We start from the raw sequence: 19,865 nt of genomic DNA, 5'->3' as shown, positions 1-19,865 counted from the left end.
CCAGTGAGCTTTATATGGTGTTCCGTAGGTTCATAGGTAAGTAATTGGTCTGCAGACTATTTCAAGGCTAGCCAAAAAACCCTAGTCAGAATTTCCCTCTAGTCTCAAGGAGGGCAAGGCAGGATAGACCAGGACAGAATTTGAGCTGCCCATGCAGTTATCCAGGTTTATCTTGATGGCTACTCTGCTTGACACATAATTGAAGTTTGTTCTAGAGGTGAGAGATGTGTTGGGATATGAATTTCTCACCAGTGTTTCTTATTTGTCTACTGATGAAAGTTTAGTTCCTTTAACCTAGTATTTCATATACTATTAGTGCTATGAAGGAATAGGAGCTCGAATAGGTTTGGCTCTTTCGTGACACAAAAGGATAGATAAAAATCTCCATGGAGTCTGAAAGAGACTGATTACAGAGAAGGGGCTGCCAGTCTCTCCTAATAACCAAGATTTTTGAAGCCATTGATCTTTTTAGTTATGAATTTCTGAGATATCTCAAGTTGTGTGATATTTTGATTAAATACATGCCAAAAGGTGCATTATATTCAATAATGGGACTGAGAAAATATGAGTAAAGGGGAATTATGACTTCACTGGATCTAGTGGAGAGGCCTTTGGAAGTTAGATGGGCCAGATAAAATGCTATCCAAACTACTGTGGAGACATGATGGTCAGATGATAAGGAATTATCAACAAGTCTACGCAGGGTCCTTAAAATAGTGTCTGATTGGAGGGGTCCATCTCCTACACTGTAAATTAAACTGTTTTGTTTACCAAAATTAACTATGTTACATTTTTTTTACATTTAATTTGAGAACATTGTTCTTGCAGCAATTGTTAACATGGTCTAAGTCATGTTGGAGCAATTGTGATTCAGGGAAAGATCAAATAACATAGCCCAATTTATAGTCATCTGCAGACTTAGTTAACCGTTGGCCAGACATGCTGGGCTGAAGATCTGAGAAATATATGCCAAATAGGAGTGTGCACAAAACTGAGCCCTGTGGTACACCACTGATAACTGTTTTGCTTTCAGAAGTGGCACCTGCTAGTCTTCCCACATGAGTTCTGTCAGGCAGCCAGTTAGCTATCCATCACACAATGTAAGGATTTATATTCAGATTTACAGGTCTAACAGTAATGCTTGCATGGGGAATAGTGTCAAAGGCCATGGCCAGTTGTAGATATGCTATATGCACCGCACAATGACTGTCCGCTGCTTTGCCTACTTTTTCAAAGAAATTATTGAGGTTAAAAGAGGCAAGACCTTCCTTTGATAAAGCCAAATTGGTGAAGCTCCAGGGCTAAGAGATTGTTAATGTCCAGATTAATGAAGTCTGATGTAATGCACTCCATAGCTTTACATATGAGGTTAGTGAGACTAATGGGTCTGTATTTACCAAGTTCTGTGATTGGGCCGTCCTTGTGTAATGGCATTACAATAGCTTTTTTCCTAGCTTCAGGAATGTAATCAATGGAGAAGCTTAGATTAAAGAATTTAAGTAGGGGTTTGGAAAGGCCATATTTGGCACTGTTAATCACACAATTTGGTAAGCTGTCAGGGTCTATGGATGAAGTATTCTTAGTTTTTGAAAGGCTGAGAAAACTTGCTCCATAGTTATTAAAGGGAGCAGCTGGGATTGTAGAACCTGTGGGATAGCTATAACTGTGCTTGGAGTCAAATCTGCACTAAATGCATCAAGTAAGATATTAGATATTTCTTGTGGATCACAGAGTATAGTATTACTGTGTACTAGCTCAAAACACTGTTAGGTGTTAGTGCTTAACATCCTGACATAGTTAAAGCAAGATTTGCAGTTATTTTGGTTGCAATTGCTATTTTAAGTTCATACTCAGCTTAGAGCTACTTAATGGTTGTGTGTTTTGGTACTGAATGCATGGCTTCAGCATAAACCAATGCTGAAATGGCTAAAGACTTCTAATTCAGATACCCATTGGGGGGACTTTGTTTACTGAACAAAATTAAAGTTTGTGAAGGACCTCTTTTTTGTTATAGGAATCTGCAATTAGACAATGTTTTTTTGAAGGTTCTATAGCTATGGTCTGAGTTCTGAAAAGCATTAGACTTTGTAAATACCTAAATTGATTAGAGCAAAGACTGAAATCTGTGTTAAAAAATTGATTAGAGACTGGTTCTAACCTACACTATGAACTTTTAGAATTATTTGGCAAAATGGGTATATAATATATGAAATTGCTGATTAAGGCAATAATAGGATATTGGTTAGTTTGACAAAAGAAATTGCTACAATACAAAAGGAGATTGTTAATGATCATTTACTTGATATGCATACCTCCCAGTATGAGCAGGTTTTTAAAAAGGTTGACGCTCACTGTGATATCATTATTAAGAGAAAAGAACTTTTTGTGTGACAAAACAGCATACCAAACCAAAAGGGCATATCCATCACCTAAGTATGGGGAAATGCAAAACAATTGGAAGGCACAGGGTTAAAGGACAGGAAGTTTTGTAAGAAATGGTGGAGCTTCCTCCCGTTGTAGGGGAGATGCAAATAATGGAAAGGATATAATGGAAGGGAATGATGGTGAATTTTTTTAAATGAATAATAATAATAATACTGGTAACAATAACAGTAGTAATCATTTTTTTGAGTTTCAACCTCTTCCCCTAACACTACACAACTACCCCCCCTCCCGTGACCAGCAAGGTCACCCTAGTTACAGAGTATGAGGGAGACAAGGGGGAGACTGGAATGGTGGACAATTTCCATGAGAATTATCACCCTTCAGGGAAAGGGAAGTGGAAGGGAAAAGGGAGCGGGAGGAACAGGATAATTGTGGACAGAATGCTCTAGATAATTTGGCGACATCTGATGTTATTTATGGCAAAATGGCTTTAAGATTTTTAATTACAGTGATGTTGTTATTACTCAGAAACATTTTAATATTTTTAGGAAAGGGCTTACTTTTGTACGTAGTACGTCTCTAAATATGGTTAATATTTTGTTGGAATTAAAAATGTTTACTAGAAAGTTACATTTAAAAATGCATTTTCAGAATGATGCTGGGGTGAATGATACTGATATTAAATGGACCAACAGTCTGCCTTTACTTCCTCCTGTTATGACATTAGAAAAAATGTGTGAGAAAGAGATTTGCAATGTGGACAAATTACACAAAGGAAACATTTTTTTAATCTAACTTTAAAACAAAACCAAATGTTAAAGATTTGGTGAGAAATAAAGATCTTAGAGTCATGAAACCAGATAAAGGAGGTGGGGTCGTTTTGATGAATTATTTTGATTATTCTATTAGAATGTACCAGTATTTAAATAATGATACTTATTTTGAATTGAGTTTTTGTAATGAAGTAAATGTAACTATAATAGGATTGGTATGACACATAATGATTATTATATTAATAATGACATTTTGGAAACTATCTTGCATTATTTAGATGTAAAAAAAAAACTATTATACCTTCACTTCAATTTTTATCATCCTTAAAATTCACAAGCCACCATTGAGACCTATTGTTAATTCTGGGTTTTTCAAAACAAAGCCTTTAGCTAAGTTTGTTGATAAAACTTTAAAAACATTTTTTGAAGACAAGAAACATTTCCTTAATTATTCTTGTATTGTTTTAAGTGAATTATCTAGTTTAGAAGATGGTGAGAACCTAATTTTTGTTACTATAGATGGTCAGGATCTGTATTTAATTATACCCAATATACAAGGCTTAGATTGGTTGCATGATGCGTTATACAATGGAATGGAGTTGGATCAAAGTAAAGTGGAACTCTTGGTTAATTTAATGGAAATTGTTTTAGGGAACAATTATATATATTTTGTAGGTGACTGTTATAAACAAAGGAGAGGAGTGGCCATGGGAGCAGCAGTTGCACCCATTTATGCAAATATAGTACTGTGGTATTGGAAAACGAAGTATGTTTTAAGAGTGAATTTTATGAATTTATAGTGTCCTATTTTAGGTTTTTAGATGATTTATTGATATTATGGAATGGTACAACTGAGAGATTAAATTATTTTTTTTTAATATATCACTGGTACAGTTACATCTCTGAAATTTGCAATGAATTTTGAGGAAAAGAAAAATTAATATTTTGGATTTTATGTTATACAAAAATAGGTGCAAAAAGTTTAACTTATGAATAAAGTTATTGCAACGGCTTGGCAGTGTTTTTATTTTAATAGTCCTGCTTTATGCTGTTTTTGGAATTATTTGATTACATGTTTTGCCTTTGCCACCCTGCAAGGCATCTTTCTTATAATGTTGCAGTACTCTCTCACTGATACAGTAGACTGTTGCAACAGTGATCCCTGTGATGAAAGTACAGTTATATAAACAACTCGTATAACACAGGATGCTCAAGTAGGTGACCTCTGCTATACTACAAACTTTCCCTCACTAGCCTTCTACCATTTTTTGCTGGTCTAAGATTGATAGTACTGTGTGAACTGGGGAAATAGTGCACATTCTTGGGGAATCTGTCAAGCAACTTTATTATGATAATCTTTACTTGTTTGGGGGAGTATTGCCCTTACCAACTGGTAATCCTTTGAAATTTTGAGGAATGCAAAGATAACCCTTGTAATATCAAGACGAATTGTGCAAAGTAGGAGATTGTGCTTGTTGCATTCAAGAAGTCCAAGGTTGCATTTCCTTGGAGTATTCCCCTTAGTAGGAGATATACCAGTCTCAGAGCTAGTATAAGTGTTGGGGTGCATTTTCCCATGTCAAGGAGTGCAGAGGACTTGCCCCCTGTAAATAACTAACTTTTGACATTTACCATTTGATTCTTTTTTTTTTTTTTTTTGCGTGAGCTGCATTTACAGGTCTTGGAAATACAGTAGATGAGTACTATTACAAAGCAGTCCTTGTGAACCTTGTATGCAGAGGACACAGTTTGCATTTTTGTGCTGCTACAGGGGTGCACTACTGAATGCCTGTCTGTCAAAGTAAATTGAAGTACAGTGTGAGAGTCCTCTCCATATATGCTGTACATCAGATGATATCTGACAAGAAGGAATAATGCTTGCTGCAACATCTGAGAAAGCTCTGGAAGTTAGCCCAAAAGTTCTCATATATGCCTTTGTTAAATCCTATATATAAGGAATGCTATTAAAATTGTGATTTTTCTGCTCCAGCATCTATAGCTCTGGAGAGTTGCTTATACAGATGTACTTTTATTCTTATAGTTGCTATCAAGGGAAGTTTTGTATAGTTCTAGAACAAATATGACTTTAAAATATTTGCTACAAATGATTTTACTCCATTTAGTTGTTGATGACAATTTCTGTTTTGTTAGGTTCTTTGGTGGAAGAAATTGTTGCCTGAACTTTGTAGAAGAATAAGAGGAAATGGATGTGAAAGCCATCTTCTTGTGTCATCCCTGAAAGGTACATAAAAGGTTCTCATTTAAATGTAATTGTCTGTCCTCCATTTGTGAATGCAATAACATGCCAGTGAAAACTTGAGTATGACTTAGAGAAAAATTTCTCTTTTAATCTGTGTATAACAAATGTATTGCACAGTTTAATATTTCTATATCGCACAACTTATAAACAAAGAGATTGTGTCTAGATATAGGGATGTCATTGCCCCCTGTACTCAGCCCTCATTAGGTCAGTCATTGAATATAATGCCCCCATGGCATGCATCTGTCCAGAAACATGCAACAACAGGAGCACCCAGAGAGTACCTTACTAAAAGGATACAAGGCCTAAACAATATGTCCTACATGGACCGACTGAAAGGCATATCACTATATGCAGTATTCTACAGACTGTTAAGAGGTGACCCAAGTCTGGCATACAAGGCATCCTCCGACCCATTAATGATGAATTTACTGCACATCAGCAAGTCAGATGCCATCAGAAATATTTGGTATAGAGATTTAAACCTCTTCTGCAATGTCAGCATTAATGTTTGGAGGGACAGGTATATTTTGCAGAGGATACCACTGCCATGGAACAGACTTCCCATCCACTTAAAACAAAGTTCATCCTTGTCCATTTTCAGGTCCAGTTTAGATCTATGGATGGGAAACAGAAAATTTACCCCAGGATTGCCCTCTCTACTAGTAATGGACAGAGGCAGCTCCTAAATGTTTTATCCCATACATGGGTCCACTTACAGTGGATATAAAAAGTGTACCCTGTTAAAATGCCATGTTTTTGTGATATAAAAAAATTAGACCACAATAAATCATTTCAAAATTTTTCTTACCTTTAATGTGACCTATAACCTGTACAATTCAATTGAAAAACAAACAAATCTGTTAGAGGAAAAATATAAAAAATAAAAACGTACAATAAGCTAGTTGTATAAGTGTGCACGCCCTTAAACTAACACTTTGTTGAAGCACCTTTTGATTTAATTACAGCATTCAGTCTTCTTGGGTACACACGTGCCATCAATTAAAGGGACTCTGATTAACCTTGAATAAAGTTCAGCTGTCCTAGAAGAATTTTCCTGACATTTATCATCAACAAGGTTGAAAAATGGCTATTAAACCAACGTCTAATATTAAATCCCAACAAAACTAAGTTACTTCTCTTCACCCCAACGAATAGGACCACCTCAGCAGTGTTCAACATAACCGCTAATAATGGTACCATCATCTCCCCAGCAACCCAAACTAAACTGTTGGGTGTCACAATCGACAACAACCTCAGGTTTGATGTTCACATCAATCAAACTACAAAAACTCTCAATAAAAAATTCGGTAGTCTCTATAGCATCGAATCATTCCTCACCCCGCAGGTTAGAATTGCAGTTGCCCGCTTCCATCTTCTATCTACCCTTCTTTATGCCTCCCATCTCTTTTCCCACCTGAACAAAACCGATCTTAATAAATTGTCATCATGTTACAACCACATTGCTAGATTTGCAACTGGCACACCCTACCATACCCACCACTGCCAGAACCTGAATCTCCTGGGCTGGCTGGAACTACCCCACCTCCTACAGCTCAACCAGCTCAAAGTTGCCCATAAAATGCTCCACCATCCGGACACTACTCCAGCCCTAAGAAACATAATCTGCCCCTACAGCAACAATTGAACACTACGCTCATCCACCAAACTCCTAGTACTTACGATCAAATCCAACCATGCTGCAGGCGACTCCCTCTTCGCCAACTCTGTCGGCAAAAACTGGAACTCATTACCAGCTGACCTTACCCTAGAGTCTTCAGCAAGGATATTTAAATACAAACTTAAAAGCCACCTCAAATCACACTGGATATGTCCCTGTACCAACCCTGACTAGTACCCCACACATCCCTCCACTTCCCTTTTAATAAATGTCCTTGCCTCTCCATCCCTCTTCATCCAACCAGGGAGATCCTTCACGATAGCTACTCATGGTATTGTTTGTGTAAATAAAATATCTTAAACCCAAGGTTATATGTTATCAATACCAATTACTTGAATTGAAATGTATGCCTCAGGCCTCATGGATGGTTGTATTTACTATGTCTGCAATCAGCTTGTATGTCTGTAACCTCAGTTATTGGACTATGTATTTTTGTAATACCTATAACCTAAGTGCAATGTTCCTAGTATTTGTAATTTGTGTATGTAATTTGGAGCTTTTCTCCCCTGGACTCTGCTGAAAATGGACATGTATCCAGTTGGACCATCCCAGTTAACAAATGTGAAATAAATAAATAAAATAAAAAAAATAAATAAATTAAAAAAAATTACTCAGTTGCCTGCTACAGCAAAAGCCATGGTTCGCAAAGAGCTTACAAAGCATCAAAGGGATCTCATTGTTGAAAGTTATCAGTCAGAAGAAGGGTCCAAAAAAATTTCCACAGCATTGGATATACCATGGAACACAGTGAAGACAGTCATCAAAAAGTGGAGAAAATATGGGACAACAGTGACGTTGCAAAGAACTGGACATCCCTCCAAAATTGATAAAAAGACAAGATGAAAACTGGTCAGGGAGGTTGTCAAGAGGACTACAGCAACACTGAAGGAGCTGCAGGAATTTCTGGCAAGTACTGGTTGTGTACTTCATGTGACAACAGTCTTCCGTGTTCTGTATATGTCTGGGCTATGGGATAGGGTTGCAAGACGGAAGCCTTTTCTTACACAGAAAAACATCCAGGCCCGGCTAAAATTTGCAAAACAATACATCAAGTCTGTCAAAAGCGTGTAAGAAAATGTGTTATGGTCTGACGAGACCAAGGTTGAACTCTTTGGCCACAATTCCAAAAGGTACATTTGGCGCAAAAACAACACTTTGCATCACCAAAAGAACATTCCCACATTGAAGCATGGTGGTGGCAGTCTCATGCTTTGGGGTAGCTTTCCTTCAGCTGGGACTGGAGCTTTAGTCAAGGTGGAGGGAATTATGAACAGTTGCAGATACCAGTCACCTTTAGCCCAAAAACTTCAGGCGTCTCTGAGAAAGCTGAAGATGAAGAGGAATTTTACCTTTCAACATGACAATGACCCCAAGCATACATCCAAATGAACAAAAGAATTGCTTCACCAGAAGAAAATTAAAGTTTTGGAATGGCCCTGCCCCAGCCAGAGCCCAGACCTCGATCCAATAGAAAATCTGTGGGGGTGACCTGAAGAGGGCAGTGCACAAAAGATGCCCTCGCATTCTGACAGATTTGGAGCACTTTTGCAAGGAAGAGTGGGCAAATATTGCCAAGTCAAGATGTACCATGCTGATAGACTCCTGCCCAAGAAGACTGAATGCTGTAATTAAATCAAAATGTGCTTCAACAAAGTATTAATTTAAGGGTGTGCACACTTATGCAACTAGCTTATTGTACGTTTTTTTATTTTTTATATTTTTTCCCTAACAGATTTGTTTGTTTTTCAATTGAATTGTACAGGTTGTAGATTACATTACCTATTGAGCCTATGAACCTGAGACAGATAACAGCAAAACTTAGTGGAAATCTTGTACTTTTAGCTAGCTGATTTATAGCAGGAGAAACACTTTGCATTACTACAGTATATGATTTGTAAATCAAGAGTCTGATAAATTACTTTTGAGATTTAGCATTTTTTTTTGTTAGTGAGTTGAGAAGACCACTGCTTCAGGTTGCTTTTTCACTGTGGTGGATTGGTGTGCTGAATGAGGAGAAATTAGCATTGTTCTTATAGTATGCAAACACCAGGTGCAGCTTTAGGAACCATAGATGTTCTTCATGTTTCACTGTTGCATTCATCACATTTGGGTTATCTGCCTGCAGGTAGCCCTCAGCCGGCCTGAATACCAGAGTCTTCGGATTACTGCATTGGATGCTTTCGCTTCTTCCATGACATCAGGGGTATAAAACATGCAGCCGACACCATTACATCAGTCTTTCTTGCCATGCGGTACCCAAAGCAGAAGGAGTTCGCAAGTGTCGGTCGGTCGACTTCTGAAATTTTCGTTTTCGAGTTTCAGACCTGAAGTCTTCAGAAAGATAAGTACCCCATTGGGGATCCTTTTTTCTTGTTCTAACCGATGTCAGAAAAAATTAATAATTGTCTTGCCTGTGGAAAGCAAATACCTCATAGAGATTTTCATTCTTACTGCATCACCTGTTTAGGCCCAGACCACGACATCCCTCGCTGTCGGTTTTGTGCCTTGTTCAATGTCCGAACTATTTGTCGTTGGGCTATTTTTGTAGCTGAATACTTTAGTTCTCAATCTTTGTACTCCGAAATGGCTTCATTAAGCCATCCGACTACCGATCTTCAAATATGTAAGGATAAAGACAGAGACAGACTGCATAGGTCCAAAACTGGCGACGACACTTCTGTTAAGCTAGTCGCTGGTCTGTCGGTACTCAGTGAGGTGCTTTTGCAGCCCCTGATACCCGCTACTACAGATTCGCAGGCCTCTACTGAGACCCATTCGGAGTCCGGTATGCCGCGAGATGCTTCTTCGACTATGGAACCTGCGGATGTCTCTACCTTGGATGGATCCGGAGCCGCTGTGCAGGCACCGGCTTCTGAGGGTGTATTCAGGCCTACTGATTTTCATATTAAACCGACAACTTTGTTTCAAGCTAAGAATACCGAATTCCTCAGGCCTAAAGCTCGCACTACGCCTAGAAAACCGACGAACAAACCTCATTCTCAGGCCCATATGCCTCAAAAACAAATGACTAGAATGGCTGAAGACCTTATTACCTTAATAAGGGGAAGCCAGCCTTCCCCTGTAAGAGACCTAGAACTGATTTTCTTTGTGATTCTTCTGATCAGGAATCTGATGTCTCTGTTACTTCTGACTACCAGGATTTACCCTTATCTACTTATGAGGATTCTGATGCAGAGGATTCCATTCCCTCTGCTTCCCCTCCAGAGGATTTTTCTTTTGGTGAAACCTTGCATACCCTTAGGGAGCATTTTTCTGCTGGGAAAGCCAGGACTACTCTGAGTCCAAAAAGAGACTTAGGGAATTCCTACTCCTGCCTCAACACAGGCCTGTAGCTATCCCTCCTGTTCTGGAGATTGTAGATGATGTTTTCTTGGAATCCAGCCTTACTCCAGACACTTTGCCTCCAGCTCCCAGGAAACCTGACAGGTACTACAGAGTACCCGACTCTCACAAATTCCTCTTCAAGAATCCTACTGCGGATCCAGAGACCATTTCCCAAGGACCTAAAGGCTACTACTGCCAGGAATCCTACCCCTTCTGATAGGGACTGTAGAGCTTTAGACATATGGGGTAAGAAGGTATACACTTCTGCTACTTTGGCCATTAGGGCTTTAAAGTGCCAGTTTCATATGTTAAAGTATCAGCAGCATATTATGGGACTACTTAAACAGAAAATTATGTTGATTCCTGACTGTGCTGAACACAAAGATTTGCAAGAGTTGATGCATTCTGCTGAGCAAGTTGGTAAAAATACTTTGCAATGTGGTTTTGATGCTTTAGAAGCATCTTGCAGGGCTGCTGTCACTGGGTCTGTTCTTAGAAGGCATGCTTGGCTTAAGGAACAAAACTTGCCAGATCATGTTAAAGCTAAATTACTGGAAGCACCCTTAAACCAAGACCACCTTTTGGCAACAAAGCAGAAGAAGTCCTTAAAAGGATGGAGGAAAAAGCTAAATCTATGCAAACTGTTAAAGATTTCTTACAAGTACAGCCTCCTAGATTCAGTAGGCATTGGCCTTCAAAGAACTGGTCTTTTCCAGTCCCTTCCAGGCCTTCTCAGTCCAAACCCAGGAGCAGCAGACCACCAAGACTTCAGTCTCAGGCTATGCACAGATCTAAGCAGTGGGGGGCTCCCACTTCCAAAGCAGGGAGTACTAAGCCACCCCCTATGGAAAAATGGCAAAATGACTTATCCTTAACTCTTCCAAGCCCTGCTTAACTACTTGCTCCCTTAGGAGGAAAGCTCACCCTCCATGCAAAAAACTGGGAACTCATTACCCAGGACAAATGGGTTTTAAACATAGTTTCCCTAGGATACAGATTCCACTTCCACTCACTCCCAACCCCAAGTGGATGGCCAGACCTCCCCCCAAATCAGTGGGCGGAGGCCCAAAAACAAGTGCTCTCTCTCCTCAGTACCAAGGCTATTCAGCTTGTCCCAGCAGAACAAAGGGGACAAGGTTTTTATTCAAGACTGTTCCTGGTTCCCAGAAAAGAAAACTCCTGGCATCCTATCCTGGACCTGTCTATTCTCAACACCTTTCTGGTGGTTCCAAAATTCAAAATGCTAACTCTTCAACAGTTTCTTCCTATGCTAGACAAGGATGTCTGGCTGGCAACCCTAGACTTAAAAGAAGCTTACCTGCACATCCCAATAAGGGAATCCTACAATTCCTACGTTTCAGGGCGGGCTCCATGTACTGTCAGTTCTCTGCACTTCCCTTTGGCTTATCTACTGCGCCCAGGGTATTCACAAAGTGCCTAGCTCCAGCCATTGCATTTTGCAGGCAGAGAAATATTCAGATTTATCCATACTTGGACGACTGCTTGATTCAGGCAGAAGGTCAGGACTTGCCATTACAACACCTGGCATTTGTGAAGAGACTTCTATCCTCACTGAGGTACACCATCAACAAGAAGAAATCACACCTAGTACTCTGCCAACAGATTGTATTCCTGGGAGCAAGCTTGAACACAGCCTCCCAGATGGCATTCCTCACTCCGGAGAAACAAGTTTATTTGACAACCTATTTCAACCTACTGGCCTCAAAAACCCAGCTATCTGCAAGGAAAATCCCGCAAGCTCTGGGGTTCATGGCCTTTTGCATTCTGTGAATTCCATATGCAAGACTGCATATGAGGAAACTTCAGTGGTATCTAAAAAGTCTATGGTGTCAACATTCTCAGGACCTGGAAACAATGATTCCTATCATTCCTTGTCTAAGTACAGAGTTCTTTTGGTGGGCAGAGGCCTGCTACCACAACAAGGGACTCCCTTTCACTCTAACCCCTGCCACCCAAACCCTAACAACAGATGCATCAGACTATGCATGGGGGGCTCACATTGCAGGGCAGTGCATTCAGGGCAAATGGAACCCAGGTCAGATGCACCGGCATATAAATCAAAAAGAAATGTTAGCTGTACAGAATGCTCTGACAGCCTTCAAAGACCTTATTCTTCCAGGACAGCTATTGGTAAAGACAGACAACACCACAGTTATGTGGTACATAAACAAGCAGGGGGGGAACCCATTCCTACCCACTCTGCAGACTAGCTATGGCTCTGTGGATCACAGCCTTGAGCTACCAAGTGAACCTGCAAGCTCAGTTCCTGCCAGGCAAACTAAATTCACTGGCAGACGACTTAAGTAGAAATCTCATGGACCCACACGAATGGAAACTGGAACCCAAAATATTCAAGCTCATGAGAAACAAATGGGGGACACCAGAGGTAGACCTGTTCGCCTCCCCTCAGAAGTACCAGTTGAACAGATTCTGCACCAGAACTCCCCACAGTCAAGCTTGGAAAGCGGATGCCCTGTCTTTTACCTGGGAAATCCTCTCAATTTATGCCTTTCCCCCTCTGCCTCTCCTCTCGAAGGTTCTACTAAAGATCATCAAACAGGACAAGCCAAGGACAATACTGATTGCCCCAGACTGGCCACGCCAGCACTGGTACCCCCTTTTGTGCAGTCTGACAGTGCTGCAACCATGGCACGTGTCTCAGACCCCTTCCCTGCTGTCCCAGCAGATGGGCCAGATTCTGCACCCTCAGTTTCAAACCCTGAACCTTGCAGCCTGGCTAATTCTCTGAGCTCACCTCTAGTAACCTTCAGTAAGCAGGTGCTGGCTGTCATTCTTGAGGCAAAGATCCTTAGTGCTAGAAAATCCTATTCAGAAAAGTGGAAAAGATTCTGTTCCTGGAGCAAGGCTCAGGGGATGGGCACAACTGTGCCCAGCTTACCTCATATTCTAGATTATTTAACAGAAATGCTTCACAAGGGCCTGTCTTTCTCTTCAATTACGATTCATGCCTCTGCCATCTCAGCACATTATAATACTGAGCCACCCCTCTTCTCTCATCCACTGCTAAAGCAATTCCTTAGAGGGGCCAAAAATTTAAGACCCTCCCCCCCAGGAGAGCGCCCATTCCAGCCTGGGATCTTAACTTTGTATTGGAAGAACTCACTCTTCTCCCCCTTTGAACCAGCTGCTACAGCAGAGTTGAAATTCCTTTCTTGGAAAACAGCCTTACTTCTAGCCATCGCTTCAGCAAGAAGGGTGTCTGAGCTGCAGGCCCTCATGGCAGTGGAACCCTTCATTATCTTCCATGCAGACAGGGTTTCCCTCAGGACTCATCCATCCTTTATGCCCAAGGTGGTGTCTAGTGTGGCACTAAACCAGTCCATTCATTTGCCTATCTTTTTCCCTAATGCCCAAAATAAAGGGGAAAGGATACTGCATTCTCTGGACATGCACAGACAGCTTAGATTCTATTTGGACAGAACTAAACCTCTCAGAAAATCTGACCAGCTGCTAGTTAGCTTTGCTACAGGGGCAGAGGGGGAGGCCATTTCTAAGAAAACCTTTTCCAAATGGATAGCCCGTTGCATCCATTTCTGCTACAAGCACCATGGAAAACCTACCCCACAGGGGATAAGATCACATTCCACCAGGGCTGCATCTACCTCTTTGGCATTCCTCAGAGGAGTTCCTACCAGGGACATCCTGGAAGCTGCTACCTGGAGCTCTGTACATACTTTCACGAAGCATTACCACCTGCCTATCTTTTCTAAATCCAGAGCTGGATTTGCCTCAGCAGTCTTACAGGGCCTGATTGCTAGCCCTAATGCTCTTCAACTGCCTTCACCCTTCCTTAGCTTTCGGAATCAACCCAAATGTGATGACTGCAACAGTGAAACATGAAGAACATAGTACAGTTGTGTACACTTACCATAAATGTAGATGTTCGAGTATATTCACTGTTGCAGTTCTGGTTACCCTCCCTCCAGCCCCCTGACTTCTCTTGGCTCTACCTTTCCTTCTTGTTTGGCATATATTATTTCATGTGTATTTGCTTTTTGCTGGGGGTGTTCCATACCATATATTTGCTTCCTATTATGGAGGCACCTGACATCTGGGGCAAGAAAAACTGATGTAATGGCGTCGGCTGCATGTTTTATACCTCTGACATCATGGAAGAAGTGACAGCATCCAACGCAGAAATCCGAAGACTCTGATATTCAGGCTGGCTGAGGGCTACCTGCAGGCAGATAACCCATATGTGATGACTGCAACAGTGAATACACTCGAACATCTACATTTATGGTAAGTGTACACAACTGTACTTTCCTTCTCTGTTTAATATTTGTCTTCTAGGATAATGAATGGATCATTAAGGATCCCATGACAGGCACTACCTGGGTTTAAACAGACAGGTATGTTTACAGAGCTTGAATTTTTAAGTGGTGTGTTATACTATCATAACAATTTAAACTGAATGCAATGCTGTATCAGAAACCTTTCATACAATATTTCTTTTTATTCTTTTTTCCCATCCTTTCTACATCTTCCGGCCATCTACCCATCACTCCTCATACCCGTTCATTCTCCATTATCTGGGTGAGAGCTGTTCATGACTTGACTATATGAGTGTGAGCTGTTCATGACCTGACTATATCATAAGGCAGCCATGGAAGGGTATTTGCCTTTTTCTTACCTAACCCCTTTCCTTGATGTCTGATAAGAGCCTGCTGTGTCTTCATTTATGGGTGAAAGAATCCATTTACTGACACCCCATGATGCCTACTGCACACATGTGTAGCATAGCCAAGCACATATGTCTGTGGTCCATAGTGTTCTGTGTTTTACACCTCTATCTCTAGTAGATGCCAGCATTACCGCAAACTCAGCCACCTCTGTACCCCTAAGATAGTAAGCTGATGTCAGCCTGTCACTTCCATGCTCCCCTACCGAGCTCCTCCAGTACCCAAGTTGCACATCAGTCTTGGATCATCTAGGCCGTAATATGGGCATCGTCCTGCCACATCACAAAAATGGGTCACCTGTCCTACCACATATTAAATACAAGTATTGACAAATACCCATTTACCTGCAATAAAACATGGGTATCAGTCACAGAGAAGCTGTGGTCATTTTCTGCTTCCAATATATAGGAATTTACCCACCCTGCAAAAAACATTTTTTTATTAAAACACTTTCAGTAAATGGAGAGTTCAACCATTTATTCTTCTTTTAGTAAACCTTTGCTGAGTTGTACCATGATGAGATGTAGGGGAACTGTCCAACCCATATTTTGTTTAACATTTTTGATACAACCCTGCAGCTATTGTCTTTGTCTCTAATTTAGTGAACTCACTAGTGTAGACATAGAAAAGGCTTTGAAAAATTTCTTGCTGGCCATATTCCTTTCCAGGGTGGAATTTCAGTTCTGCAGAGCATGGGCTTTCATCTTCATTCCTTCTCATCATAAGAAGCATGAGTCTAAGTGTTAGAATAACAGAAGGCGGGAAGGAAAAGAAAGCTTAAGTGATAGCAAACATTTGTCAAAGACTCATTTAAGGACCTCAAAAAGTACAGAAACAAATGATCTCAGATGATTTAGCAGAAGCAAAAAGGAAATGTTACTTTGTCATATCACGAACAGCACAGCACCAGGAAATAGTACCAAGAGCAAGATGACAGCGCCTGCTTTGGTTTCCTGTTCTGAAGAAGTCCTACCTCTGTGTTATTGGATGAAAGAGCTAAACACTTTTATTAAAAATATTTGGTGGATTACCACAGGCATTGTCTTCTTAATGTTGTTTTGTTTACCTCTGCCTGTTTTTTTCCAGATATTTTTCTAGAGCTGTCTCCCAAGGTAGAATAATAATGGCAATCACTGGTTTGGCCCTACTTTCGTAATCTCAGAATTCACCTGGTTCCCTTATTTGTATATGGGTTTTCCCATTATGGCACCTCTTCCTTGTCAGTCAAGGGCCATCAACACTATAGGTTATGCATTCCTTACCCATTGTATTCCTCTGTTTTTGTGTTCATTGGTTTTGAATCCCTTAACCCAGTTCCTCTGGCAGCGCTGACCTTTTGCCTGATGCTACATATCATTTTAGGTTGTGTCTTGCATATACCTTGTGCGGGTGTTAGGCACAGGTCTGTAGAAAGGAGGATTGACTGTATATTTTTACGCCTTTCCTTGATGTTGTAATTTGCATTTGGAGCTTTCTTGCTTGGTCCTTACATGCAGTGAGCACCTTAGGAGTTGATTTTTGTCTCACCATTACACCAATTTTCTTTCATTATTTTATTAGAAAATGTTGTAGTCTTTCCTCATCTCCTTTCATCAGACTTTGAACTGTAGATGTCCTTCTATTCAGTGTTGCAATATTATTTACATATAGGAAGTCCCCAGGGGGAAGGTGACCTGTTGTCCGGTCAGCATACAACACTTTTTAGCTACTGTAGGTATGTGGGACGTCGCATATATGTCCTGGCAATGTCAGCCATAAAAGGACGTCCGCATGGACAATCCTAAGAACTTTTCTGCTGCCATTCGGAACGCTTGACTCATAGTCTGCTGCCTGATTCCATTGGTTGCTGCCAGCTTTCAGATAAGTGCCTCATTGGGGATTGATTTCTTTGCTTCTGACTTCTTTGCTTATTTCATGTCATCCAGGAAGAGCAAGTGTAAGTGTGGAAGGTAAATTCCACATAAGTATAGCCACGATCTTTCTCTTTTCTGTCTAGGCCTAAATCATGACCATTGTTCTTGTTCCATTTGTCAGATCTTTGTCCCAAAAACATTGCAAAGCTGATTTTCGGCTTTGATTCTTTACATAGAGAATCAATAACTAAAAATAGTAGCTAAAGACATTATGAAGGGTTCTGTGGGTTCTTTGCCTGAGTCAATTTAGAAGAGGAAAGTCAGTGAACCTAGACCTGAATCCTCTTCGTCTGTGCCTCTATCCACAGACGTATCCTGTGAAGTTAGAGAAGACACGGAGTTACATTCGGAGGTTGGGTCTGGTTCATTGGTGGGTACCTCCTTGAAAGCCATTAAAAAATCTGAACTTGGCACATCCTCAGAGGCAGTGCAGACATCCATTCTGGATGGACAAGGGGAGCTACGGTTTATTGTGCTTGAAGGGTCCAGGGATATACCTCTTAGTCCAGCTAGGGAACAGATTCCGGAGTCAGCTGCAGAAGCCAGGCCTACGTTAAGTTCTTCCTCAGCTCATTATGCAGAAATACATTTTAAGAAAAAACAGAAAACCAAACCTTCTCTGGTCCCTTCCTCTCCACAGTATGGGATACATTTTCTCAGGGGTTGATTAAGTCTTCGATAGCACTTAAACCTCCCACTGTTGTTTCTGTTTCTTCTTTCACATCCACTCCTGTTAAAAGGGTTAGGGAAGAAGAATTATCTGATGATGATTCTTCCTCTGATGAGGATTCCTTGGCATACTCTACAAAATTACTTCCTCTTTATATGCTTCTCCAGAGGAGGAGTCCAATGGGGCAGATTTCAGGGTAGAAGAGTTTTCTTTTGGGGAGACCATTAACAAAATGAGAGAATTTTTTAAATGGGAATGCTGACAGATGTTAGAAGAGCAAAAAATGTATTAACCTTTTACAAATAGAATCTCCTTCTCCTTCTGCTGTGCCACCTGTTTTGCCAGCATTTTTGGATGCTTTTTCCTCTGGTTCTAAGACCCCTGATTCACAAACTCTTGCTTCTAAATGCCCAGACAGGTTCTACAAGGTGCCTGATGACTGCAAATTGTTGTATAGCTGTCCTTCATCTGATCTAGCTGTAGTATCCATTGCTTCAGACAGGTCCTCTAGGTTTTCACCTTCTTCAAAGCTTCCTCCTCCAGATTAGGAGAGTAAGATTGTGGAAAGGCTATCAGAGCTATAAACTATCAAACACACATGTCTAGGTATTCATTGGCCCTATTTTCACAGGCCTCTCAAGCACTTTCACAGCTTCTGGACTCTGACCTAAAAAATCAGGTTATGTCTCTATTAGCAGCTTCTTCTCAAGTGGCTAGACACTCGATTAAATGCAGTTATGATGCAGTTGAAGCATTCTCTAGAGCAGCTGCTTCTGGCTCTGTCCTTTGAAGGCAGTCTTGGTTGAGGCTTTGTCAGATGACATCAAAGCACAATTGATGGATGCATGTCTAGATAACATTGCTCTTTTTGGTTCTGTTCTGCAGATTTATTTAAGTCCAGACTCCTTACAAGAAAAGGGAAAGGAACTTCAAGATTTGAAGCACCTCTTTGTGTCTCCTGTTCCAAAATTCCACAGAACTTTTCCCACTAAGACTTCCTTTGTTAGGAGACAGACATATCCATCTTCTTCCTCTGCTTCTTCCAGATCTAAGAAGACTGCAGGAAAACTTCCACAGTCTAAGACTACTGGTTCTGGCCATTCATCCCAGCAGCCCTTTCCAGCCAGGCCAAGTACTCTGTGACCACCGACCTCTTCCAAATCTTACCCCTCTATCTCTTCATCTATCCCTTTCTTTTCCAGCGTGGGCAAGTAATACCTCAGGATTCTTGGGTTCTTTCTATTGCCAACAAGGATATTGCATGACTTGTAAAAATCTTCCTTTCATGGGTGTTCCTCAGTCCCCTACACACCAGTTGACTTTGTTTCTGATGAAGTTTTACAGATGAAGAACAAAAGCACTCATCTCATTTTAAATTCTATTAAAGTATTTGTTATTTTCGGACATGGAGCAGTGTGGGGTTTCTTTTTATGTTTATTTCACTTTTAGAAAAGTCTTTAAGTGGGATAGGTCCAGGATTGGTCTCCAAGGACCATCCTTTCTGGGAACAAGAAACATTCTTGAGCAATACCCCCTGCCTCTCTGGTCTATTGGCACATGTTGAATTGTGCCTTGAGAAAGTAATTCCTTTAGAACTTGTGGAAAAAAGGCAACTGGTTTGTAGGAGGCTGAAGTCTTATGGATTTAGAACAAAAATGCTTATCTCACATTAAATTCTATTAAAGTAGTTGTTATTTTCAGAGCCAGAGCAGCGTGTGGTTTCCTTTTATGTTTATTTCATAGTCTGTCAGTCGTTATATTTTTTATTTTTCCTAAAAGTACCAACTTTCCGCATGCTGTCTTTACAGACTTTGTTTTCTTTGATTCCTCCTCAGGCTTACATGGCTACTCTAGACATCAAAGATACCAATCTTCACATACCTATCCATCCCCGCAGGAAATTTTTACATTTCTCTGTAGCTTTTCTGCACTTTCAGTTCTCTGCCTTGCCCTTTGGACTTTCAACTGACCCAAGGGTATTCACAAAGTGCTTCGGCCCTGTGATTGCTTTCCTCAGGGTCAAGGGAATTCAGGTATTCCCATACCTAGATGATTTTCTTTTTCTGGCTCCTCAAGTCAGAGCAGTTGATTCAAAATCTGCAGTTTGCCATTTT

The 19,865-nt window shown here is 40.7% G+C and overlaps 1 protein-coding gene across 1 annotated transcript in view; it reads left to right on the top strand.

The window, feature by feature from the left end:
- Positions 1-19,865, top strand: part of HPS3 (HPS3 biogenesis of lysosomal organelles complex 2 subunit 1) — a 603,825-nt gene that overhangs the window by 541,959 nt on the left and 42,001 nt on the right. The window contains exon 16 of the mRNA XM_044070618.1: positions 5,310-5,400. Within this exon, the coding sequence (XP_043926553.1) occupies positions 5,310-5,400 (91 nt within the window). The remainder of the gene's footprint in view (positions 1-5,309; positions 5,401-19,865) is intronic.

This window comes from Protopterus annectens, chromosome 4.part1 (genome assembly GCF_019279795.1).
Source record: "Protopterus annectens isolate FY-2018-M chromosome 4.part1, PAN1.0, whole genome shotgun sequence".
Taxonomy (NCBI): Eukaryota; Metazoa; Chordata; order Ceratodontiformes; family Protopteridae; genus Protopterus; species Protopterus annectens.
This window is presented reverse-complemented; position numbering and strand designations above follow the sequence as displayed.